General features: G+C 37.7%; 1 protein-coding gene and 1 long non-coding RNA gene across 5 annotated transcripts in view; one reads left to right on the top strand and one right to left on the bottom strand.

Moving 5' to 3' along the window:
- ACVR2A (activin A receptor type 2A) overlaps window positions 1–26,859 on the top strand; it is a 70,772-nt gene that overhangs the window by 40,155 nt on the left and 3,758 nt on the right. For 3 of the 4 annotated variants that reach the window (XM_030486995.1, XM_030486998.1, XM_030486997.1), the window contains exons 4-11: window positions 1,326–1,480; window positions 10,624–10,647; window positions 16,628–16,771; window positions 18,036–18,179; window positions 19,883–20,028; window positions 21,071–21,185; window positions 22,516–22,654; window positions 25,721–25,851. In XM_030486995.1, the coding sequence (XP_030342855.1) occupies window positions 1,326–1,480; window positions 10,624–10,647; window positions 16,628–16,771; window positions 18,036–18,179; window positions 19,883–20,028; window positions 21,071–21,185; window positions 22,516–22,654; window positions 25,721–25,851 (998 nt within the window). The remainder of the gene's footprint in view (window positions 1–1,325; window positions 1,481–10,623; window positions 10,648–16,627; window positions 16,772–18,035; window positions 18,180–19,882; window positions 20,029–21,070; window positions 21,186–22,515; window positions 22,655–25,720; window positions 25,852–26,859) is intronic. The other variant, XM_030486996.1, reaches the window with a different exon arrangement.
- LOC115608314 lies at window positions 23,732–23,873 on the bottom strand. Its single transcript, XR_003991502.1, has 2 exons — window positions 23,844–23,873; window positions 23,732–23,813 (listed from the first exon to the last, which is right to left on the bottom strand). It is a non-coding gene; the product is annotated as an uncharacterized LOC115608314 (long non-coding RNA).

The raw sequence follows: 26,859 nt of genomic DNA, 5'->3' as shown, positions 1-26,859 counted from the left end.
AGGAGATAAGACTTTTCTGTTATGGTGGTTTTTTCCTGCCAGAAGGTTTCTGATTCCCGCATGATAGTACTGTGTGCATTCACATAAAGAACCTAGAAAATTGCCAGTTTGTTTCTTCCATTTTTGAATGGTCTCTGTACTAGAAGTAATTTATATTGATAAAAGGTACTTTAGCCCTTTTCTAAGTGTGAGAAGGAAGGATAATCTGAAATTATTGGCTGTTTTATGATACAGAAGTTACTGTCAAATCTTACCTTAATTGTATAGTTAAGTTTCTGTAAGTGTCCATAAATCATTGGGCTAAAAGCCATCTCATCCTTATATGCATGTACCAGCCTATGAATGCTCTTCTTGAAACAGTGCTCTATTTCTTTAAACTAATTGGACCTTTGAATTTCTCTGTGAATTGACACAGTAACCTTTAAAAAGGGGGAAAGGATTTCCTCCATGGTTACAAAGAAAATCAGATAGCCAGCCTTAAAAAATAATTGTTTTAAAAAAACAATAACTGAAAGATTATTTGATTATTCTTGCATATCTTCTTCCAGTCAAGAATCTAATCTTTATTGGAAAACTGAATAATGTTAATAAGTGCACTGAAAACAGCAAATGTCTTGTGTACCAAATAGCCAGAGGAAGTTGTTTATGAAATTAAATAACAATCTCTGTGAGATTAAAATGGCCTTTGTTGACCCAAGAGATATTCTTGTCATTTTTGTCAGTGATTGTGCAAAGGCAGTAATTGACGTTGTTCTTCACAATTGTGAAAGCTCTTTTGCCCCAGGGGTCTGCCTGTGGCTGCCCCTGTGCAGCTGCCTCTGAGATAGGGTTTCTCCGGAGCCTTTCTCAAGGTTGCATGGAAGTGTCTTCAGCTAGAGAACTTTTACTGTCAGCGAGTCAGCAGCATGTAGGGATGTTGGCAGATTACTTCTGGCCTCTTCTTATTAATGCTATATTATTGTATACATTCCAAAGATTGAACCTCTTTATTGGTTCTTTTTATTAGGTGGTGGCATTCTTGCTATCTTTTAAAAATACAGACATCTTGCACTCTGTAGATATGCAGAGCTTAGAAGCGTAAGAAGAGTTAGGTGGGCTGGTGTATAAATCTGGGGACTTAAGTTACTTTCAAAGATACTACTTTTTTTATAAATATGGATCTGTTTCTGTTAGAGTATTTAATCAAGTATTGTTAGCCTGTTGTGTGCTGACTGCAAGAATTTTTATAAGATCAGGATGCTAGATATTTCAAACACTGGATGATTTTTGTTCCTTAAAAGCTGTGTCCTTTTGTGGTGTTTTTTGTTTTTTTTTTTTCCCTTCAGCAACTTCCAATCCTGTTACACCTAAGCCACCTCTGTTCAATACCTTGCTTTATTCATTGGTGCCTATAATGGGAATTGCAGTGATTGTGCTCTTTTCATTTTGGATGTATAGACATCACAAACTGGCATATCCTCCAGTACTCGTTCCAACCCAGGTAAGTTGCTGCATTATTTTGGTTTTTTGAATGGTAAAACCATTTTCTGAAAAGGGGAGAAAGGGGGTGTGCATCTGTTACATGGCTGAAGTCTTCTGTTACTTTCCTGGTTTAAAGGTGCTAATGCTTGCTATCCACAAAAGCAGAAAATTAAGCTTTACTTAAATAGCCTTATCTCCTTTAATTAATTGGTCTTCGAATGTCTGAGCAACTAAATGTTTTTACACATCTGTGTGTTTGGGAGGAGAAAAACTAAACACAAAACTTCACATGGCAAAGACACAGTAGATGTGGGAGGTTTGTGCTCCCACGTGGTTAAAAGGACTACTTGCCTGAAAGTTGTGTACAGCAGCACTCAGGTAGTTACGGTTGAGCTTTATTTAATGTTTAGCTTAAAACAAAAGTGAAGGAGAGATGCTAATTCATAATGGCAAGTTGCAGTGAATAAAAAATAGTAACTAGTAAAAGCTTATCTATTTTTTTAAAAAGCATGTAACTGGGATACAGGTATCAGTTAAAGGGAATATAAAGGAAATCTTCAGTTGAAGCCTAGTTCTGGGGCTTAGCTCAGCTCATGGCCTTATTGTGATTCATGTAGTCTTTTTCCTCTTGTTCGTTTATGTATCTTCTGTTTTGTTCTAACTTTTTTAGCTTTAGCAGTGTTTGTGTTCTACTTCGAAAATGCTATGAATGTGGTCTCCAAATTTGAAACGTCAAAACAAACAGTTTTTGGCTGCGTGTGCATAGTTCCTGCTGTTGTACAGCTCCAGCTGATTCTGTAGGTGTAATTAGTATTAATACCAGAATTCCTCTTCCTTCAGTTATGTCTAGAGATTCAGCTAAGATTAGCAGGCTTTTATGAAAAGAATTAAGACAGTAAATCTTTCAGACCAAAGTAGGAAAGATGAACAAAATGTGGTAGTGGAAACAGATAAACGACTTACCAGGATCCCACATGACTGGGGTTTTGCAGTAGGAATTGAGCTTGAGTGATATTTTCAGTGTTACTGCTTGATTTCAGGGAGTTCAGGAAGCAGTGTTGCATGTTGTTGATACATAAAATTGTTTTGGTTTCAGTTTAGTAGTAATAGATAAGGAAAATTTGGGGGGAAGCAGTGGGCATATGTTCTTGCCAAATGAAAAGAACATAATTTAGAGGAAAAAAGTATGTTTCCTGTCCTTGCGAAAGCATTGCAGATCCTCAAACTTCATGCAATCTGTTAGCATAATTACTTCATCCATCTTAGTTTTTATGTATTCAGGACTTGATATCAACCTGGTAGTCTTCACTGTAAGAACAAATTCATAACTTCATAACTGCTAGTTCTGTGAAAAATTTCAGCAGGTGGTTTCTTTTCTAGACTTAAGTAAAGGATAAAGTGATAGAAAAGCAAGCAAATGTTAATACATGCAAGAGATCAAGAACTGGAATTTTTATCATCTTCCTTCTTTTAGCAGCAGTTCTCTTTCATGGTTTGTTTGGTACAGGAGTGGACACATCATAAATTTTTAATAAATAGGGTAATAACCTGTTTTGTTAATACTCAGATTGTATCTGTTGGGATAAGTATATGTTGGTGCTTGAGCTAGTTATGGTGTAATAACATTTTTCTTATCTTGTGGTGAATAGGCATTAAAGTTTGATGTGGAAAGTCAGGAAAAGCTACTTCTGCCTGAAAAACTAAATTAAATTATTATGCAAATAGATTATATAAATATTCTCCCATATGCAGCAGAGCAGTATTTCCCACTTTAAATTTGATTAGAACTGATTTGAACAGGAGGCAGAGGAAGCAGGAAGAGAGGGAAAAGTATTAGTAATTTTATAACCACGAAACAAACATTTAAATATTTTTGTGATTCATATATTAAAAAATAACATTATATCAATAATTAGGTCATGATTAGAGTTTGTAGGCAAATGGATTATTTTCTAAATCTTTCTGTAGCAAATGGCTAGATCATGTGTATAACAGATACTTGCTAGAAAACAGGGATTTCTCTGTATGAGATGTAGATAAAGGTTATCTTCTACACTATTCCCAGAAGGTGAGGTGATGGGAGTACTTAGGTACAGCAAGCCCTGGTACTAATCGTTCCTTCAGTAAAAATTAAAGGATGGATGAGGAATAAGCAAAAAATAAAAATGAGGAAGCACTGAAGAATGAGAAATTTTTGAAGAATTAGGACAAGGCATAAGTAAATAAAAATAATCAGCATGCAAAAGGGAAAGAAATTGTTTGGAATAGTTAGAAGAAAAAAAAAATATGCTAGGAGGAATTTTTAAACCTGTAATGAAATATAAAGGACAAACATCTGAGAAAATGCAAACAACTTCATTTTCTTTTGAATGTAAAATTGTTTTATGTTTGATGCGTGTATCAGGCAGGCAGTTCCTACACAAACTGAGCCGAGTTCACAGCCTCATGGATTACTTTAAGTTTGTATTCCCTTTGAATGTACAGATACTTATTTTAAAATTTCATACGGTAGAGTTAGTTTATATGTTTGGTTTCAGACTGGAAAGCAGTAGATATTTTTGTTTGCTCCTTACATGTTTCATTCCAGGTATTTGGATACAGAGGCCAAGGGGGTTATGAGAGCAGGTAACTGCTGAGATGCTCCTTGCCGGTGCCTGAGCCTGAAGCGCTCAGCAGTTCCGGAGATGCATGTCAGGGGCAGCCGTGGCAGGACTGTGTGCTTCCAGGTGCCGCTGCCGGTGCAGGGACCTGTCCTTGTTCCTGTTGCCCCCATTAGTCTTTGCTTACATACTACTTTATCTCTTGTTTGTGCTGTTAACTGTGTGCCTCACTTTATCGTGTGGGGTGCTATCCAGTTAAAGCTGTCAAATTGTATAAAATCTGTCACTCAATTCTTAAATGAGTTATTAACAAGTGTAAGTTTGCTAAATACATATGTGCATACGTCAGGTGGTTTGAAAGAACCATTTCATTTTCTTATTTATATTTGATTTAGTCATGCTGCAAACATCTATTCATATGTCTGATAAACTTACCAAAAATTGATTAGTATCTTAAATATGTGAATTTGTGTATTTTGGTATAAAAAGACTTACTCTCACCCAGTTAATTTTCACTCATGAGTTCCAGGTACACTGAAAATGAAGCACTGCTGTCTTTGCAGACAAAAGCTTTCACTCTCAAATTAGTTTGGATTTCTCCACAGCATCCTACTGATATTCCTTGTAGAAATACAAATGTGGATGGCAAGGAGTTGATATGTTATGCTTATCTATTTTTTTTACATCTCTTGAGCTTGGGCCAGAGTTGTCAGTCAATGCTAATTACAACTGTGGTGTTACCACTCTGTCAACTGATAGATAGGACCATAACCTATTTTATAGCGTAACTGACACAAGTAACACTTCTGGTTTTTATCAGTTCACGGAGCTGTGGCTTCCGACATTTTACATCCCTACTGTACAAAGAGAGATTAACCTCTTGTACTTTTTGTTGAGTGCTCAAGTTATGAATATCTTACTGGATCGCAGAGTTGCTTTTTTTGTTTTGTGTTGTTTTTAAAGTAAGAGTCATATGTTGAGAGGGTTGAAAAAAAGCTTTGCAGATTCGCATAATGTCTTTATAACCTATTTTTGTGCTTTCTTCTGGAACATTTGAAATTACTTGGGTCAAAGATGCTTCATGTTTTTAATCACTAATCAGAAGAAAGCCCTGATCTAGGCCTGTTTGGTGTTACCAGAAATTTAAAAACTCAGAATGGACAGATCCTGTCTATTAGTGTGTCTATAAAAGCAAGGTTAGTTGCTAGGAATTACTGTTTCTTTCTCTCCTCAGAGTGGAGGATTGCGTAGTTAAATACAACTATGTCTTCTTCATTTAACCCCTATATAATCACTTCATTTAAGCTCTTCACCCATCATTCCCTATATTAAGCACAATAATCTTTATGTGTTGCTTCTTCCTGTCTACATATGAGTGAACCTCACTGGTCCTGTATAGGTGGAAAACGTCCCTAGTCTTCAATGTCATGTGCTATGTGAACCAAGAATTAAGAATAATGGAAGCACATGTATGAAATATAAAGAGATATTGATTGTACCCCTCTGTGTCAAATTTTTTGGGAGGAATAGGGGTTATTTCAACATAAAAACCCCCTCTGTGATTTTAGTTGATGCCATTTTGGTATGGCTCCCTTCACTACCATACCATGGTAGTCTTTCTTCAGTGTATCTCTTCCTGAAGACACCCAAGTATGAATAGATTTCTGTAGCTATGTCGTGGTTTTGATATTTCAGTTTAAGCTGTAAGAAATTAGAATTGAAAATGGTATCGCATAATGCGAGGTGAATAATGATGAAGAAGAAAAATCTCTAGCGGTGGCAGAAGCAAGACATATTCTGAACTGACTGCAGGTCCGACTGCATATGTAGCAGTGGAAAAATAAATTCTGTGTTGGAAACTAAAAGGAAGAGAACATAATAACAGAACAAGCACGGCTCTTAGCTGTAGTTTTTAACCTCAGACATCTGGTCTAGGGCACCAGACCTGTGCCAAGGAGTTCGGCGAGTGTGTGTAACTTGAGGTTTGTTTTCAGAAAAAAAAGTGAAAGTAATTAGTAAAAGGAAATTTTTTATGGTTGGCATAGGAAAAAGATTTTCATTTGTTGTTTTCCTTCTCTAAATTGACTTTCAGCACATCAAATAATCTACCTGGTGTGCTTAAAATTTCTGAGATAACCTTTATCCCTTTGTCACACTCAGAAAATCACAGTTGGCTGCTGAAAAGGGCTGAAGAAATTAAATCAAGTGTTGGGGTTTTTTTCCGTGTTTCCCCCCCCCCCCCCAATATTTTTCTTGTTGTTGTTACAGATATTTTAATAAAACATTATATAACACTCGAAAAATGAAGAATAAGAAAGGGAGAGGTGTTTTTACAAGAACTTATTCGAAACCTAGGAAGATTAATAGCTGCTTGAAAAATGTTTGGAGGAGAAGCCAAATGCTTACATGGAATGGGAAAAGATTGATCAACAAAGAAAAGCTGGAGCTCAGAGTAAGAACTAAAAAAAAAGTAAAGACAGAGTGAGTTAGAGCTTGTGGCTAGTTAGGAGGAAGTTACTGTTGGGTACATATCGGTGGTTAAGGAATGATTAATGTATAATGAGTGGCAGTGTTAGTATTAGGAATAGCTGAATGATCTCTGGATTTGGGCTGTTAGATGTGTGAATGATTTCACATTCTCTAATTCTGCATTTCGTATCTTGAGGGCTAATAAGAATTTCTTTTATAGTTGGTAGCAATAGCTGGACTGACACAAGAGAAAGATCTGGCATTATCCTTTGATTGTGATCTGAGAGGTGCAACCATGATACAGTTGTTTAAAGATAGGAGGGAAACACCCCAAAAGCAAAAAAAAACCAAACCATAAATATAGGGACACCCTAAGAATGTAGTAGGAAAGTTGTTATAGATGGGGAGTCCTTAGTATGTAGTAGACAAATAGCTTGTAACTGTGTTTTTTTTCCTTTTTCTTTGTTTAATTTATGGGCTATTGCAATACAAGCAGTTCCTTTAAAATCTTTTAACAGAGGGAAGAAAACTCTCTGTTGAAATTGAAAAATTGAAAATAAAATTGAAGACCAAGTTTGTAGTGATGCTTTTTAAATGTTCTGTATATGACCAGATCCAGATCTTTGTTTCTAAGCTTCGATAGCTTTAAAAACCATTAAAAAAACCCCAAACCCAACCCCCAAAAAATCCCACCCAACTACTTCCCTGCATTTTCTGTTTGCCTTCAGAATGAGCTATCTTCATTTAAGTAAACCATAAATTCTTACTTTGTCAAGAGGTAAGAAAATACAAATCCAGATGTAAGGTGACTTATTCTGAATAGCAACCTAAAGGGAACTTTAATTAAAGTACAGTTAAAGTTAAAAAAATGGGTTTTAAAATGTATTCCTATAGCGAACTTACAGTTACTTTGTGCTTTTGCATTGATTTAAGCAGAATTCTAAATAATTCTAACCGGTATACTATGCTTGCAATACTAGACCTTAGCTTTCTATACTATACCTTATTCTTGGCATATTAAAAAGTTGGTTTAGTTTTTGGATTAGGCCTGTATGTAGTGGGTCTGAGAGACTGGTGCATGAAGATATGTATCCATGTGGTAAGGCTGGATGTTCTTTGTGTTTTAGTCTCATAAATGTAGACTTAGCATATACGTATTTAACAACCAACAAGGCACTGAAGGCGTTTACAGTGCTACATATAATCTACCTTGAAGATTTCTCTGTTATTCATTCATTGTAAACAGTAATGTTCAAAGTAATCTACATTATCTAGACCACATGTAGATTGTAGTCTTAAGACAGTGCTTTGGAACAATCAGAGGAAGGCTGAAGTACTGGTCTCGGTGAAGTCTGCAGTCAGGTACTCTACCTTCAGGAGCTTTTTAATGATTTTCTATAATAAAGTTCAATTTCCTGAATATTTCAGGTTGAGTTCTTTCAGGTAATGTTTTATATCACTGAATGCACGAGAACTACACGTTTCACAAGTTCTAAAAAAACCTAATTAATTTTAACCTTATATTCTCCAAAGAGATTGAGGGATGAGTACGCAGATGTCATATTTAGGGTAGTAATTAAGAACAAATTAAGTAATCAGTGCAATAAATTTGTAATACAGTAAGTTGTATTTATTTTGAATGCCATGTATTTATAAAGACTTTTGTAACATTTACATTTTTGAAGTTCAGAATATGTTTGTGGATAACCCAAACTTTGGAAAACACCACACTGCTTGGATTTTTTTGTGGGGTGGTGTTTTTGTTTGTGGCGGTGATTTTGTTTTCGGTGTTTATGGTTTTGGGGGGTTTGGTTGATTGGTTGTTTTTTGTTTTGGTTTTTTTTTTTTTCCCCTCATTGGTTACAAATATCATAATAATTTCCCTAATCCATGATAAAACTTTTAGAAGTATTTTTCAGGCAGTATAAATAGGAAGTTAGTGTGTTTATGTACATTTGTAGAGATGATAGCTACTGAGGAGAGGGAAATTACTCCCAGTTTATGAGAGTGGTTGCACCTATTTGCGTTTCTGTAATAGCCTGACACTGCTTAAAATGGTGATACTTGCATTTCTAATGAAAAGTCTGAGGCAGTGGTCTGTGGTCTGAAGGGAAGGACAATGATTTTCAAATCAGGAGGTTTATGGTGTGCGTTTTTGAAAATTTCCATGCGTGTCTAATTTATTACTGTTTGGGGGCAGTTGATCCCCTTAAGAGAGTAGTGAGAGAACTCTTATTTCTTAATTTCATATTTGCAGTTTCTCATGGTAAGAGCAAAAAGGTAGGCTTCATGTATCTTTTCCTTATTTCTGGAGAATGAAAAATTCTTAGGAGCTGGAGAACTTTAATAGTAAATAAGTCTGAAAAATTACTAATTTTTTTTACAGCCACAAAACAGGCATTTATTGAATAACTGTTTCATACAAGCAGTACTTTTTAAATTTTTTTAGCAGTTGTCTGTTCTTTGACTACTTGAGTTAGAAGAAGTAGGAGTACACAGAGATAGTTCTATTACTCTGTTACAGTAGCCTTTCCCTATCCCATTCACAGATTAATACTTTTATTTTGATTGGCTGCTGCTTCTGGCAAAGAAACATGGGGGGCTTGGAGGAGGAACTTGTGCCTGTCGTTTATGGATTTAGTGCTGCAGAATCTTACTTGTAGTTCTCCTAAGCATACGTGGAATAGCTGTCATTCTGCTGGAACCACCAGCTCGCAGAGATTTGAAGGTGAAGATAATCAGCTTCTGTGAGAAAAGGTTTGGCTGTTTTTGTTTAGTATGGGTTTTTTTTCCCTTATGAAGTGCCCCAAAGTATTTGCAGGCTGTACAGGTCCTGCAAGAATCTGCTTCATCCTATTGGTGTGGGTGTTACCCTCATCTCCAGTGGTCTGCTGACTGATGGAGTGACCCTGTTTGGCTCCAGTTGTTCTTCAGTGCTCGGTCTGTCAGTGGCTGCAAGCTCTATTACAGTATTTATAAATCTGACTCTCAACTAATCTAGCATTCAAGAAATACATCAGCCATTCTATTATTAATTATTTACATAATGTTAAGTGTGTGTTAGACAGTTTTCAAAGTGCAGAGAAAAGTCTCTTGTTGGCTCTATGCTCCTAGCATCCTAAGAATGTAAAGACAGGGCAAAGAAAAGGATGAAGAAAAAGTTGTTACGTGGCAGCTGAATACTTCAAGTGGTTGAATTTCATGCTCTTGCAAACACCTATCTGATCAAATTATAAAGGACAAAGAAAATGGCTGAGGCAGATGTACAGGAGGAGGAACAAAGGTGTCTCAGCGCTTCTCTGCTTGAGTGGCAACGAGATTGTTCAATAAAAAAAGAGATAAAAGTAGCACAAACAAGCGTGTGTCATTAAAATGTGTTTTTAAGTTTCAGCAACAGTGCTCTGAGACTTAGGTTTTTATAATGGATTTCATTCCACAGTCTGTGAACTTGTGTGGCTTGTTTGAAAGAACCTTTAATACTGTAATCTCCCTTTATAGATGTTGGATATAGTTTTTTCAAGTTCACTTGTTCTAGTTACAGCTCTAGCATGCCAGATTTGTTGATTAAATTTAGTAATACAGACCTAGTATATGATGACCTATTTATTTCAAAGGTTTAGTTTTAACATAGACATTAAAAAGCTCTCATTTTCCACAGCTAGTGACTAATTACAGTGAATTTTAAAAAAGTACAACCCTGCCCTCTACTGTACGCTTGTGAGAAAACAAGAAATAAGCTTGTGTAACTTGTGTTTCTATGAACTTTCTGCATGTGTTTATATACTGTTTTGTAGAAACATGAATGTTTATAAACCTAAAATGGACAACTGTAGTTTTAATTATAAGATCAATTCAGCTAAGGGTCTGTATCTTTTATTGCCCACTTTGCTAACATATCAATGATGGATGATTTTTTTAAAATATATTTTAAATTATCTGTTATTAATGCAAGGAAGTATTGCTATCCCCAGGGATATTTTTGTTATTAATTCACAAACAGTTGATTTTGTCTCTTTTCTTATGAGCTGTTTTTCATCCCATTCTTGGTATATATAGTAATTTCTTCTGCTGTGTTTTTTCCCCTCTCTACAAGCACGCCTTTCATATAATGATTGAGGTAAGATGCATTGATGTTTGTTCATGGTTATGGAACTTTCTGTGGACATGTAAGAAGTTGTTTTGGTATTAATTACTCTTTTTTTTTCCCCCAGTGTTTTGGAGAAGAAATTCGTAAGCACGCGTGGTTTAAAAACACAGATTTAGTCTGCTCTTTATAGCTTTCTTAAATTTTATTGTAGTTTCTCAGGCTATCAAGTTAAACAGCTGCAGGAATTGATAATGAAACACACCAGGCATAGTCAGTTTGTGGTTCTTCAGCTATCCCCTTGCTCCTTTGTGTCACTTCCACCCTAGTGCCACTTCGTACAAGTGGTGGTGAGGGCTCTGCTGGTCCAGCACTTGCTGATAACCTCAGTCTCGGGCTGTGGGAGCAGTCCAGCCAGCATGAACTGCACATCCCACTGTGGTGGGCTGCCCTGAAAGTACATGGCCACGTCCTGCTCACTGCTGTCCTGTCTTTGGGTGTCTGTTGTCATCTCCCACCTGTGAAATGCCTGTAGCTATTTGAGGTGTGTGGTCTTTGTGTTGTGATTTGAGTGATGTGATGGTTTTTTGTGTGATTCAGGAGTTTGGAGAAAATAGATTACCTGAAGAAAAATACTCTTTCACTATTAAGTCCCTAGTTTGTCTTTCTCACTGCCCGGAAGTAATTTTTACCTGTATTAAACTACTGATACTTCATGTGAAAATGCAAGTAACTGAAAACTGTTAATTCAGAAACCTGGTCATTATTGCTAGGCTTTTAAATTGAATATTGAAAAAGTCAAGATTTGAGTTGCAATATGAATGCTCAGTTTCCATTGTCTCTTCAGTTCTCTAATAGCTGTAATGCCTTGTAACTTAGAAGAAAATAGAATGGAAATGACATTTTCCTGGATATCTTGCATCTGTAAAGAGTTAGCAGAGTTCCTTCTGTTCGTATTACTGTTTTTCTTCAGTTGACATAATTTCAGTTAGGGAGGAAGCTGAAGTATCCTCCCTACAAATAACTACTTTGCTTATATTACTTTAAGGAATATGTTTGCAATATGTGAGAAAAGAGAGGATTTTTTGGAGTGAAAAAAGAGGAAAAATTGATGCTATTTAAAAGAAACGTATTTTGATACAAATCGATGTCAATTTTAGAATAACAACAAAATCTAATAATTCTGACTCCTTTTACAGTATTTGGATCTTAACTTTACAGATCAGCTGGTTGTAAATTAACCAGACCCAACCTAGAAAGGGAGGAAGCAACCAAGATAATTATGAGACTTTTTCAGTGAGAACTTGTTGACCCTATTCCCTTCCAGTACCTAAGTGGGCTGACAAGAAAGCTGGAGAGAGAATTTTTACAAGGGCCTGTAGGGATAGGACAAGGGGGAATGGCTTTAACCAGTAAGTGATAGACACAGTATAAGCTGTAGAGTAAATGTAACCAAGGAGAAATACTGCACCATTTAAAAAAAACGCATGTGGTCAGGAATTTTGAGAACTTCTTTATGTTTTGGAGCCAGGAAAGAGAAATGTGTCTGTGTACAACCCTGTTTGGATAGTTGGTCTTTTTTTTCCCTTTGTTGTACATGATGAATCACCTGATTCAGTTGCCATATGAAAGACATAACTGGAGATAAACCCAAGTGCTGACAGACTGTGTTGGGGCAGGTCTTTAAACAATCTGTTCACTTGGTCATATTTGGAAGGGATTTGTAGTCTCATGTTTGTTAAGCTTCTCTTTGATCTTAAGAACTATTCTTGAAGGCACTTAAGGAAACCTATTTCTGTAAGTTACCATTCTTTCATGAATATATTTTCCCTCTGTTCTTTTTCCGGTATGAAAAAGAGTATGCACTCTTTTTCATATGCACTAGTATGCACTACCTGGCAGCTGACTGCAACTCCCACCTATGATAATCAGAACCAAAAAGCCCTGTTTGAGATTTGAAAACCTTGGAGTGTACAACATAACTAGGTGTCCATGATTTTGAGATGACCATGCAACCCAAACTTACAGTGTTAATGATTGATGGCATTGAGCTATAGGAAGAGTAAAGGTTGGTTGTCTGAGTAGAATGCATCATATGACCTTGTCAGTTGAAATACTTTTTGCGGATGTAGCTGTTTCTTGTTTTTCCCTGGCAGTAGATGATAATGTGGCAGGAGTGTTCCTGCTCCTGCTGCGTTCGTGAGCTGCCCTGGCGTTAGGACAGAGAGTGACTTTGAGAAGGTATATAGTACTTTGCACAAAGTGAGATGGGCCAATGGCTCGCTGCCAAAAGAGGGAGCCCCGCTTCCCTCTGCCTAGCAGTCCTTTTTGCCTTAACCTGGATGTTGTTGCAAACCGATTCAATTTGCCAAACTACTAGAAAGCTAACCTGGTTTTAAAAACAAATCCCCAAAAAAACCCCAAAACAAACAAAAAACCAAAAAACTTTCTGGCAGTGTAGCGTATCACTCTGATTTGTGGTATGGTCAAACCAGTGCCAGAATCGGTCCAAGGAAAGGGAGAGGGAAAGCTCGAGAATGGAAAATTGGGTGCTGATTTTTTGACAGCTGTGGCGAGCTATTAGACTAATATATCCACATTATATCTATACTCACATTATATCATCATCCTTGGCACGACAGATGATTTTAAAAAGCCATACAAAAATAATTATGCCTGTGGCACGTTAAACATTTTTGCTTAGAAGTAGAGCAAGTTGAAAATATTGTCAAGGAATGTTGGTGTACGAAAATAGTACCTGTAGTTTTAGAGTAAATGCCTGTTGATTTTAACAAAGTTGTTAAAAAAGTAAACTGGAAAACTATTCTATTTAGTTATGTTAACAGAAGGCAATTACACTTTCCATTTTAAATCTGGGTTTGTTTTGATTTATGTGTGTGGGTGTGTGTTGCTGCTTCATAAGCACACCGAAAGTTTTGACATTATAGAAATGTTTCAACAGGAAAGGGAAATGTGCAGGGAACCATAGGAGGTTGCTGTATAAGGTAGTGGGAAAATACTTTGAAATGCCAGCATTTTCTAGAAAATAAGAAATTCAGGTGTATGAAAAGTATCGTGGTCTAATGTGAAAGTAACAAGCACCAGTTTTTGCTGGCCACTTCTTACTGAGGAGTTAGTGCCTTCTCTCATGATAGAAGCAATTTTTTTTCATCAAATATTTGAGAACTAGTAAATGATCATTTGCTTGATTGTCAAGAAAAAATTCATATAGTGTGCTTCAAAACGTCAGCAGGTTTTTTTTGGTGGAGTGTATGGAAAGAAAGGGGGGTTCTAGCCACTAAAGCAAAGTGAGATTTGAGGTTACTTCCCATAAATTGTTCTCTTAATTTAAGCAAGTTGCTAGGTTTAAGACTTTAAAAACTTTTTTAATTAACTGATGTTAAATCCCCAGATGCTACACAGTGCTCAGGATTCTTTAAAATAACAGTTAAGAGTTAGTCAGCTTTTGTGAGTAGATTTGGGCATCTAGTTTCTAGTTTTTCTTGGAACTGTAACTTACAAATTAAGGACAGTGATTTCCCTGGTGCCTGGAATATTCATAAAGTGCTTTGGCACTGAATGAAAGGCAGCACGGGAGGGAAAACTTAACTCTGAAACTTCATTTTCTGTATTTTTGCTTGTCCAGTTTAAACCCATCAATTTTGATGTAACAAATTTAAGCATCTGTTGCTGTCACATTTGCAAAAGGATTTCTTATTTGTTTGAAGGTAGTATTGTAATGTATCTTTTAATTTGAATTTAAAGCATATTTTCTTTTAGTTACTAATTTGTGGAATTAGCTTACAGCTTCTTTAAATTGCTGTAAATCTCTCTCTCTACGAAGCTTGTTGTTCTTTAAGGATGTATTTGTTGCTTAATAAGAAACAAGACAATGGTTATTTATTCCTGCACTCAAACTACTAAAAATTTGTGTTCAATACAGAAGCACTTGTCTCCATTCTCGCAATAGTAAAGTATACTTAAAACCACAGTTCTTCAGAAAATGTGTCTTTTAACATGCACAAGATTGCGTTGTGCACGGAAGTGCTCCAATACTTAACTTTTGAGTACTCTCATTTGTTTTGTAGAAGCAACTTACTCCAGTGTTTTTCATTCTTTCTCTTTAAACCAAAGTAGAGAAGCCAAATATATGTTTTGGAGACTTTTTTTGAACAGTAGACTTGTGGGGTTTTTTTCATTGTATTTTGCAGCGTGGATATAATTTAAAAGCTACACCTAACTTTCACTTTTATGTTTGTTTCTTTCACATGTGATACTGAGAGTTGTGGTGCAGTTCTGTGGTCTCCATAGACCTGCACTGCTAGTAAAAGCAGCCGTTCATCCTCTTCCCATCTGTGTGATCTAGCAGTGTGCTCCCAAGCTATCACCCCTTCCATTGACATCGACAGTTCTCTGTAGTAATTTGGACTGAAGAACAAATTGTGGTTTAAACTTATTTGGGAGACTGTGGAAGGAAGGTAGAGCTGTATCTTGTGGTGACAGTGTTGGTAATTCTGCTTGGTGACCACTATAGACAAGAACTTGACTTATTTTCCTGCAAAAAACAGCGATCATACAGAAGACAGTCATGTTCTGTACATAGGGCGGCATTCTTCGGTCCAAAGGCGTTTGTAAATGAGTCTGATGCATTTGTTCATGGTAGGGAAGAAGCCTACGTAAGTACAACTAATCCACCATGGTAGGCTGGAGAAGAAAGGACAGCCCAGACAGAAGCACATCTTTGGCAATAAAGTTGAAAAATCTACTTGTTTCAGTCAGATGATGTGTGTGATATGTAAGAGATGTATAAAATAGAAAATACAGGATATTCCTTAAGCCTTTACTTTTTCTTTCCCAGAAAGGGAAATTATTCAGATCTGAAGTAATATTGGTGGTTGTATGGATAGCTGCATGGAAGCTGTGTCTCACTTGCAATGGTGCTTCCTAGCCTGTGCTGTCATATTGGAAAAGGAACTGTTGGGCTAGCCCCTCAGTAAATTACAAACACTGTGAGATATGCCAAGGTAATCTATTAAATTTAATTCTAGTTCTGTTTCTGGGGTACAGCCAAGTACTTGCATTTCAGTAAGTTATCAGCTATCTACAGTAGCAAAAGTTGGGAGCAAAGTGGATCAGTAGGTTGAAGCGTTGGTGCTGTCATTCTTCACACCACCATTAGTGTGGCTTGGAGGGCTGACTGTGGAGATGATGACACTTGGTTTCCTGTGCCAAATGCCTGTGCTGTGCATGTGGTTCAGTGGTTTCTGAATGAAAAAATAAGTTAGTGATGTACTTATTACAAGATTAAGACCTTGTAGTAGCATGGCCTGCCCCCATCTTGGTTTGCAATCTGATGTCTCCCATAAACAGTGGAATTACTGAAGTAGAGCTGTGCTGGTATCAGCTCTGATGGTTTGTGAGAACCGAATCAGTATGTGGTCACTGCACACAGCAAGGGGATTCACTCCAGCTCTGCACTGCTGCCCCCAGCCAATCTGCTGATGTAGACCTCTTCTGCTTCCCAGATGATGGCTGAGGGGTGCAGTGTCAGTCACTCAGAAATGGAATTAATGGCTTTGTAGAGTCAAGTCACCAAGTCATTGAACTGAAGGTTTGAAAGGATCACGTGTATGTCCAACAAACCAACCAACCAAGCCTTAAATGTATCAAAGGTGCTTATTTTGATTCTCTTGAAAAAAGTAACAAGTAAAGCTTGATTATCTTTTTTCCTTCATTTCTGCTGTGCTTTTACATGTGGTTAGAGTTATACTGTAACTGTTGCTATGCTGTTGCTTGCACATTAATTCTGAGCATGTTTTACAATTGCATTTTACTTTCCTGTGGAGAAGCGCTGCTGGGTTGTTTCTGGTTTGTTTTGAGATAATTTGATGTAAGGGCGGTTGGGTACATAATACCAAATCTCTTGCGGTTTACAAGCCTTTATTTTTAGGGCTGTCGTCATAGATAGCACATATAATAACAAAATTCATTAGTGGGTTTAACCTAATTTCAGGATCCTGGACCACCACCACCTTCACCGTTGATGGGTTTGAAGCCGTTGCAGCTACTAGAGATCAAAGCTAGGGGAAGATTTGGTTGCGTATGGAAAGCTCAACTACTAAATGAGTATGTTGCGGTCAAAATATTCCCTATTCAGGTAAGCAGAAGTTCTTAGTGTCCTGCTTGTAATGTCATAATGTTAAACAGCTTTTCTAGTCACAATAAGAGGCTTTTTAGAACTTTTTCAATATATAATGTAAATCTAGATGGAAATGTTGAGCTGAAAAATGGACATGTAGAGCTTTATTTAATTAAAATAAGTATTTTAATGCAGCAAGCATATTACTGAAATAAGCTCAGTGAAACTTTAATGTTTCTTGTCATAAAAATACTTATTTGGCATGAGTAGTTTTAAGTAGCTCTCATACATCTTTTGATCAGTTGAGAAAAATTTGTCAATATTTTTCAAATTAAATTGTACTTGGAAGGAATGTCCTGAAATACAAACTCGTGAGGTGATTGTTCAAATTAAATATAATTAAGTGAAATATTTACTTCCCAGCAAGTACCCTCTGAAAGCCATGTTTAGAATAGATTTTGCTCATAATTTTTCAGTTAAAGAACATAAAGTGATCATATGCAATGATATTAGGATAGATTTTAAATTAATTAAAAATATTCACTGCTGCTTCAGGTGAAGAAACGTGCTTGTGTTTTGTGATGATTAACCAAGTGTGACTTGCTGAATAAATACATCTGTAGTTTCTTATCCTTCTAGGAGAAATGGCATGTATTTATGCTGGTTTCAGCCATCAGCGCAACATAAGCTATATCTGAGACTTTGTTATCTTTAATTAAGGAAAACCTGTTTCTAATTCTTTATGGGGTTCTTGTAGATTTATAAAATACAAAAATTGAACTATGCTCTTAAGACTAAAGCTATTGTAATGATCTGCCTTATGTAGACTCCAGTCCTGATCTACAGATTTCTGTGTTTCCATGGTTCATACGTGTGATAGCTGAGGTATTGTTTTCAGCAGTTGATGGTTGTTTACAACAAATTAAGTTTTTTCAGACAATTTTCAGACAAATATGAATATGTAATGTATGTGAAGATGGTTTTTCATCTTTTTTTTATGTTAGATCAGTAGTTTGTAGCATAAATACAGTTATTAGTCTAAACATTTATAATTTTTAATGTTAATACCATAAACTATGCTTTCTTTCTTTGCCCTGTAAATCCTCTCTTTGCGCACCCCCCCCCCCCCCCCCCCCGCCCCCAAAAGATTTTAGTTATTTTGACAGATCACTTACAAATGCGTCGTAAATTGTAGGTGGTAACTTCTGTCAGGGAAAGTACTTCAAGTACCTCTTGTACTCATCATTATAGTATTAATGTGGTTTGTGTTCTTTGTTTCAAGGACAAACAGTCATGGCAGAATGAATATGAAATTTACAGTTTACCTGGGATGAAGCATGACAATATTTTGCAGTTCATTGGCGCAGAGAAGCGAGGCACTAGCATTGACGTTGATCTCTGGTTAATTACAGCATTTCATGAGAAGGTATGTTTAGTTCTCAGCGTAGCTCTTTTCTTATGATTATGGCAGAGGAAGAACAGCCTTAGAGATTTCTTACGGATGTGAACTTGAGGCAGTTAAGAAATAAAATTTAAAATAGTTTTTGCTTACTCTTAGCTTGTCTCTTTTCATTGGATATGTACTTATTTAAATTTCAGCCAGCTAAGAAAGTTGTCATCAGTCTTCACCTAATAGAGGAGATGTTATCGAAAACAAAAATTCATTCTACTTTTTTTTGCTTTTCAAACATGTATTTTTTAATGTCCCCCATCTAAACACACATAAATGAAATAAAGTCCATCTTGCAGAGACTGTTTTTTTTATTTTTGTTCTACTTGTGTTAGTTGATTTGACTCTGTAAGAGTGAAATAATATGTATCCATTCTATTGTGATAACCATAGTAAAAAACATTAATATATATAATAAGAATATGTTCACTGTTTTGTTTTAGCCACTTGGATATTTTTTTAAAATGCATATAACTGTCACAGAGATGTAAGTACAAAAGAAGGGGGAAGCCAAGATACCCCAACTTAAACTTAGCAGTGGCACAGCAGGGAGGCATTAGGAAGATGTTACATGTAACAGATTTGAGAAAATATGGACATTTTAATGCATTAAGGTTAGGTCATAGATCATATTTCTGGTATGGAATGTTAAATTCTTTATTCTGTCATTTTTGTCCCACTTATGCCTCTGCTCTAATAATTTAGAAGACTAGAACTATCCAACTGTTTACATTTTTTGACAGATCTTCATGATAAGTAGATAATACCAAACTAATTTGCCTTTCTGAAAGGTTATTGCTATTTTTTGTTTTGTTTTGTCTAAGAGTTGAAAAAAAACCTCTTGTTTCTGTTGGAAAGATGGCATCTGAGATGACTGATGGAAAATAGGAATTTTAATTTTATTTTTGAAGTGTAGCCTCTACACTTTGACAGTTCTTTGTTAATTTTTCCCTTTTGCGCTGGCTTTTCACACAGCAACATGTGACACAGTGACATCTCACAATCTGGATAATATGTAAATCTGTGAAAATGTGTATATAGAGTGCGCTGTAGAAGTGACTTTGAAGAGAAGAGCTTTATGTTGAATAAATTTTACTGTATATTATCTCTTTATATTTATTCATAGTGTATGTTTAACTCTGAAACTATGTTGTGAAACTGGAGTTTACTGTTGTTGGTCCACAAGAAAAGACAGGCTATTAAAGCTCCTAAAGAATGGTCGTACACAGTTCAGTAAGATTCTTGAAGGTGAATCTAACCTGTAATTTCATGTTCCTGGAAGATGATAAATCACACTTGTAAAAACAGGGCTCTCTTTATAAAGAATTTAAATGTCTAAAGTCTGGCTTCCATTTCTGACACAGCTAAGTGTAGTTCGTTGTCAAGTGTGCCACTGAACTTGAGTTCACTGCACTTTTTGCTTGTAGAGGTGATGTATAGAGGCACCTTTATTCTATTCGGACTAGAGACAATGCAGAGGTTATTTTTTTGTTGTTTAGCAGTTGTTTGTGTATGTACGTGTATAATTACATCGTCTATCAGAAAACAGAGAAAGGCAACCAGGTGCATCGCGTTTCTCAATGATGGAGGCCAGCTAGAATTTTTCTTTATGAGTAGATGAGAATGAAATTGATTCTGTAATTGTTGATATTCTGTTTTTGCTGGTTTTACCTATGCAGGGTTCATTAACAGACTTTCTCAAGGCTAACGTGGTTTCTTGGAACGAGCTCTGTCACATAGCTCAGACGATGGCTAGAGGCTTGGCTTATCTTCATGAGGATATACCAGGGCTAAAAGATGGACATAAGCCTGCCATCTCACATAGGTATAGTATATGTAAAGTGTTTTCAGGTGATTGTTAGTGTTCAGCTTTGACCTAAAGGGTATGAAACATGGATAGATAGGAAGTATTTAAATAATTACTCTCTGATACCTTCCTTACAGAATGGTTGAGAGCCGCATAAGAAAAACCTGCTCAGCCTAAACAATAATCTAGCTGATGGTTTATAGAACTTCGTGTCATGACTGTAATGTCACAGATTCATTTTCTATACAGTTAATTAAGTACCCTATGTGGTATACGAAATAATTAGCATTATAGCTATCTGGAACAACTTAAACACTTAACATACATAACTTTAGGTGATACTGAATGCTTTGAACAGAAGCGGTTACTGTAAGCAGTGTTATGCCTATTGTTGAGTGTAATTGCTGGGGTTTTTTTTTTAAATGAGGTAAATATAGAACACTATTAATAGAAGTAGAGACCTGAAATGATAGAGGTAACCAAAGTGAAAAGATGGAGATGCAGAGTAAGAGAAATACAGATTCTGCAGAATTTGTAATGTCATGGTAAAACTGCTTGGCCGATGGTAAAAGAGGTGGAGGCGAGAGGAGTAAAGGGGGAGGGAACAGTAGAGACAGGACAGATGGGAATCCCTGGATCAAGTCCATTACCTTTTCTTTCTGCAGGAGATGATGTATCTCCTTGTTAGAAACAATGAAGATTCATTTTTTTTCAAAGTGTTTTGTCTCCTGTTATTTAAACAAACAAAATGTAGTTGTAATTGAAGCCTGCAGTAACATTTTACTCTGTTTCTGTTCCACAACATGCTTATAAATCTGTATGTTTTAAGCATAAAGTGATAGTTGCTATCTCATGTATTTCCATAAGAATAAAGTTGTACAAGCGTAGGTTTTATTATTATTCTTTTGTTGTTTAAATGGAATGCTTATTTATAAGTTTCTTGCCTTTTGCATTATAATGTTTTTTGGTTTATTGTTTTACTTTTTTTCGTAGAATTTTATATGATATTTCATGTTCTAGATCTCAATTTTTATTTTTTATTTTTTCCTTAACTTGAAAGGGACATCAAAAGCAAGAATGTGCTGCTGAAAAATAATCTTACAGCTTGTATTGCTGATTTCGGTCTAGCTTTAAAGTTTGAGGCTGGAAAGTCTGCAGGGGATACACATGGACAGGTAAACACTGATCTGTTTACATAAATCTTACAACTGTTAACTGAATGTGAATAGAAGTCAATAGTTTAGGTGTTCTTCACGCGCAGGATACTGTGTCATCAACCCTGTCTTTGTTGACCTTTAAGGAATGTGGCGATTTGTGCTTTCTTCTCACAGGCTTACGAGTGAAACAGTTCTTTAGATAATTACAGATCACAGCCTTCCCCCCAGCTTATTACATGGCCCCTTTCTCTCTCTCTCTCTCCCCTTATTTTGATTCTTACTAGAGGATTTGGTCTTGCCATGTTTTATTAATTATTCTGAGATCCTGTTCAGAAATTGAGGAATGACACTGGCAGCCAGTTTCTAGCTTTATGACCCTGCAACAGTCACTTTCCTAAAATGACAACAGTACTAATCAGGCACTGGTCATGCAGCAGGATGCTGTTTTTGTACCATATACTTTTAAAATAACAAACTTGAGCTTAGAGCATTATGGTTTCTGGAAAACTAAGTGTGTTTAATTTTAGATAGAAGGCCACAGTTCATTGTTGAGTGACAAAAACAAAAGACATGCAGTAAGATTATAAAACCTCAGTAAAACTCCTGAAGAGAAACATAGCTATTACTGTCAAGGTTTAAATAGTGAAGAAAATCCTGTTCAGACACCAGACAAGTTCTGATTTATTTGGAGGACATAATTTCATCATTGACTGTAGTCACAAAGAATGGATATCCCCAAAGTTTTCATTTAATAGCCAGTTTTGTGCAAGTGACTTCATGTAACTTTCTCAGTATAAATTGCACTCTGCTCACTAGTTTTCCTTTGGTATTTTTATTACTGCTCCTGTCACGGGGAGAAACATAAGCATATTTCATGTCTTCATGACATGAGAAAATAAGAATAGTGGCCTTCCTGTAATCTGGAAAATCATAGCATGGTTTGGGTTAGAAGGGACCTTTAAAGGTTATCTAGCCGAGCCCCTCTGCAGTAAACAAAGACATCTTCAACTAGATCAACGAGAGAAAATATGGAATGGTGGTGGCAAATATGTTGATTTGTTACACAAATGTCTTATTTTAAAATATATTCAGATTTTCCTGCTTTGTATCCTTTATAGGGCCCAGTCTATATGATTGTTTCTAATTCCTTTTACTTACTCTTGGATGTAAGAATACAAGAAACTTCCAAGATTTAGTCCTAAGCAAGGATAACCATGGCTATTTTCTAATCTTTGACCAAAAAATGGTGCTGGTCTCCAGCATTATTACAACAGCACCAGGTAGAGTGGTAATAATGGTCATGTTTGATTCTTGGTGTACAAATTTTTGCGCTTTATTGTCTTTCAAGGTTGGTACACGAAGGTATATGGCTCCTGAGGTACTCGAAGGGGCTATAAACTTCCAAAGGGATGCATTTTTGAGAATAGATATGTATGCCATGGGATTAGTCCTCTGGGAATTGGCATCACGCTGTACCGCCTCAGATGGTAAGCAACATATTCAATTTGTGTAAATATTCCATGTAATTTGTGAGAGGTGTATTTAAAGCAGGAAACTGGCAGGTGTATGTAATAAACTTTCATAAGGGTGGTAGTTTTGTGGGGAAATAAATGAAACACCAACATCATGTGGTCACTTCGTAATTTAGTCACTTCAGTACTTGGTGTCCCTTGATACATGGATACCTGTTGCATTTCTCCACCTGGTCATGGTAGGGGAGAATTACTGTGGAATGCCCAACCTAATGTGTTTGATTTTCTTATGAGTTCAGCTTGACAGTTTCAGTGCCAGTCAGTTTATTTAAAGGTATTGCTGCTTTTCATAAACAAAAGCTCAGATGAGATTAACCTTGGTAACAGAGATATCTCACCAGCACCTGCTGAGAAACTGATGTCTCCTGCTGTACACCTTAGTGTCTGGAGAACAACTTGCCCCTTAGTGCTGCCCATAGAAGACAGGCGTAAAACTTCCTAATGTCAGAGAGTGTCAGTGAGGGAATTACAAGGCTGAAAGACATGAAGAATTTTTCATAGGTTGACATATACCTTATTACAAAGAGCATTGAAGAGGTTAACCATTTTCTAGCTACTCATCAGCGTATGCAAGATTCCCCCTTGGCCCTTCATCATGGGAAACTGCTCTTCAGTGCATCAGGAGGTCAGCTGTCAGCAGTGGGACATAGAAAAGTTGCTGTGTCTGGTTTAAGCATAGGTGCCGGAGTGAGCCTGTTCCATGTAGGTTCAGGACCTCCCTACCCTCCCTTTCTCTTCATTGTCACTGATGTAACATTGGTTCAGCTCATATGGATGTCAGAACTTCTCATAAATTGTCAGTAGCTTAAAGATGGAAAATACAGCAAAGTCTGACAAATCCGCAGCTGATACTTGCTAGCCATGGGTCCATCACAGGTGTTTTCCTCATAAAGCAGACTATTGGATCCAGTTTTTAAGCTACCAAGAAAAGATTGAAGATACCCTGTTTCAAGTATGGATAGTCTTTAAATTTTGTGAATGGAGATCTTTTTTGGGTGCCCAGAGTAAGTCAGGGTTAATCAAGAACAAGACAAAAGACAGGGCTCAAGACCATTTTTTGTTTGGAAGAAAGTTGCATTTGCAGTACAGTCTGAAGCAGCTAAATTCAAATTAGCTAAATTAGTCTGAAGCAGCTAAATTCAACTAAAGGTGACTGTCTCGCTTGGGCTAGTGATGGTTGTCATAAGCTCTCCTGCGGGAGCCCAGAGCAGCTGATAGGTATCTGTGTGAAAACCCAAGATGGGTTGGAGATGTCAGCAGACTAGCGCATGGCCACACAGTGTTTTACTGTTCCAAGCAGTGCTTTTCTGCTGCAGACATTGCTCATGGAGCAGAAGCCACGGGGGAGATTTTACCCTTTTAAAAATGTTAAGCTGTTTACTAACAGGATTGACACAATCTTGCACACATCTCTGAGGCTGCCCCACGTTCTGTATTGATTTTTCATGTACTGTAAAACATACGTACATATATCCTACTAGAGATGTGTCATAGAGGTCTCTGGCATTGTGGTTATTACTCCAGAAGGTAAAGGAGACTGCAGGGAAGGAGAGCAGCCTTCCTGAAGCACAGCCTGGCGTAGCTCTGCAGTTACAACTGCCATTTTCACTCTGCAAATGTGTGTGTTTGGGGTTCGTTGTCTTTTTCAGAAGGTGCCTGGTTTGTTTCGCAAAGTCTCCTTGGCCTGATCCATAGTGTACCATTCATTTCTTCTTTTCCTCTTTTCTCAGACATTTATCTGAGCACGTAAAATCTGTATTACGGTGACATACGATATTGTCGTGGTTTGAGCCCAGCCGGTAACTCAGAACCACACAGCCGCTCGCTCACTCCCCCCCCCCCCCTCCCCCTTCTTCCTCCCCCCGCTCCCGGAGGGATGGGGAGGAGAATGGGAAGAATGTAACTCCCACGGGTTGAGATAAGAGCAGTCCCGCAACTAAGGTATAACACAAAACCACTACTGCTACCACCAATGATAATAACGATTAGTGAAATAACAAGGGGAGAGGATACAATTGCTCACCACCCGCCGATCGATACCCAGCCCGACCCGAGCAGTGATCTGGGCCTTCCAGGTAACTCCCCCCGGTTTATATACTGGGCATGACGTGCTGTGGTATGGAATACCCCTTTGGCTAGTTTGGGTCAGGTGTCCTGTCTCTGCTTCCTCCCGGCTTCCCCTCCTCCCTGGCAAAGCATGAGACTGAGAAAGTCCTTGGTTGGAATAAACATTACTTAGCAACAACTAAAAACATCGGTGTTATCAGCGTTGTTCCCAGGCTGAAAGTTAAAAAACACAGCACTGCACCAGCTACTAAGCAGAAGAAAAATGACTGCTATAGCTGAACCCAGGACAGATATGTAACTTATCATTCAGCCTGCAAACCTTGTCTGTCTTATTCAGTTAAGGATGACCATTAGGCTTAGCTTTCAACAAGAGCACTCATGTCCTGGCCTGTGTGGATTGGAGGAGGCGGCAGCATGTTTCTTTTGCAGAGGGGTGCAGCAGTTGCTATTGCAGGCTCGTCCTTTGTAGCATCTGTGGTATTGGTGACGCTCACAAGCGGCGATCGGGCGCCTGCTTGGTAATGAGACACCACGGGAGCCCGCACTTCAATGCTGGACGAAGATGTCTCTTCCCCTGGCTAGGATTTGTTGGCAGAGGCGGGGGAGAAGCCGCGGATTCGAGCGCCCCCCTCCGCCCGTGTGCTTCCAAGGTTTCAGCTGCAGGGAGCCGGGCCGGGAGCTGCACTCGGCTGCCAGGCGCCGGGGAGCAGAGGCTGGTGGCTCCTGGAAATGCCACTGCGCTTACTTAGAATCTTAAGTCACTGCTTGCTACTAACCCGTCACAGGATGAGCCTGGAATGGCCGTGGGAAGCAAACGGCTTCGGAAGAGTCTCACTGTGGACTGCGCTGCTGAGATACCAGCCTTTTTTTTTTTTTTTTTTTTTTCCCCTCTCTTTTTATTTTATTTTTTTTTTTAATAAAAATTTGTGGGTTAAATTCTTTTTTTATCTTTAGGCCCAGTAGATGAGTACATGTTGCCATTTGAAGAAGAAATTGGCCAGCATCCCTCCCTCGAAGACATGCAGGAAGTTGTAGTTCATAAAAAGAAGAGACCTGTTTTAAGAGAGTGCTGGCAAAAACATGCTGTAAGTCGTTACACAACCACGTTCTGCAATGTTCTGTCAGGATTTGAATTTCAAATTTCGCTAATCTGGTGTTGTGTTCATAATACTGTCTTTTAGGAAGAATGTAAATGTAGTAATTCCAGTAAGAATTAAATGGACTGTAAACTAGGATGTTCTTTAAATATTTTGAGTGATTAGAGTGATTTTTTTTTTTTTTTAATTTTTTTATTTATTTTTCACTATTCTGGTGAAAGATTTTTGAGGGTTACTTTTGAATGCACAAGTTAGTATATTTAAGAACTAATAGTCTTGATTACTACAGGAATGCTTTAAACTGAACACGTGTTACATAGGGTAAGCAGTGTTGTATGAGAAATCTCTGGGATTAGTTAGGGAGGAATTGCAAGCTTCCCAGGTCTGCTTCATGGCTAGAGACTTGCAGTGACACCACTGCTGATTCCTAGTACTGTTCGAGGGGGGCGGGAGGAATGTGGACCTGTTGGAGCAAGTCCAGAGGAGGCCACAAAGATGCTCTGAGGGCTGGAGCACCTCTCCTGTGGAGACAGGCTGAGAGAGATGGGCTTGTTCAGCCGTGAGAAGGGTCCCGGAGACCTTAGAGCAGCTTCCAGTGAGTAAAGGGGCCAACAAGAATGCTGGAGAGGGGCTTTTTACAAGGGCCTGTAGGGACAGGACAGGGTGGGGTGGTTTAGATTCAATATTAGGAAGAAGTTCTTCCCTGTGAGGGTGGTGAGGCACTGGCACAGGTTGCCCAGAGAAGCTGTGGCTGCCCCATCCCCGGCAGTGTTCAAGGCCAGGTTGGACGGGGCTTTGAGCAACCTGGTCTAGTGGAAGGTGTCCCTGCCCATGGTAGGGGCTTGGAACTGGATGAGCTTTACGGTCCCTTCCAACCCGAACTGTCCTGTGATTCTGTGGAAATGCAGTTTTCTATCAGAATTGGTAGATTCTGATCACCTTCATAAAACTTGCTGCTAACTCTGTATACCATTCTTTTTTTACTTTGCTTTGTTT

The sequence above is a fragment of the Strigops habroptila genome, chromosome 5, assembly GCF_004027225.2.
Source record: "Strigops habroptila isolate Jane chromosome 5, bStrHab1.2.pri, whole genome shotgun sequence".
NCBI classification, from domain to species: domain Eukaryota; kingdom Metazoa; phylum Chordata; class Aves; order Psittaciformes; family Psittacidae; genus Strigops; species Strigops habroptila.
This window is presented reverse-complemented; position numbering and strand designations above follow the sequence as displayed.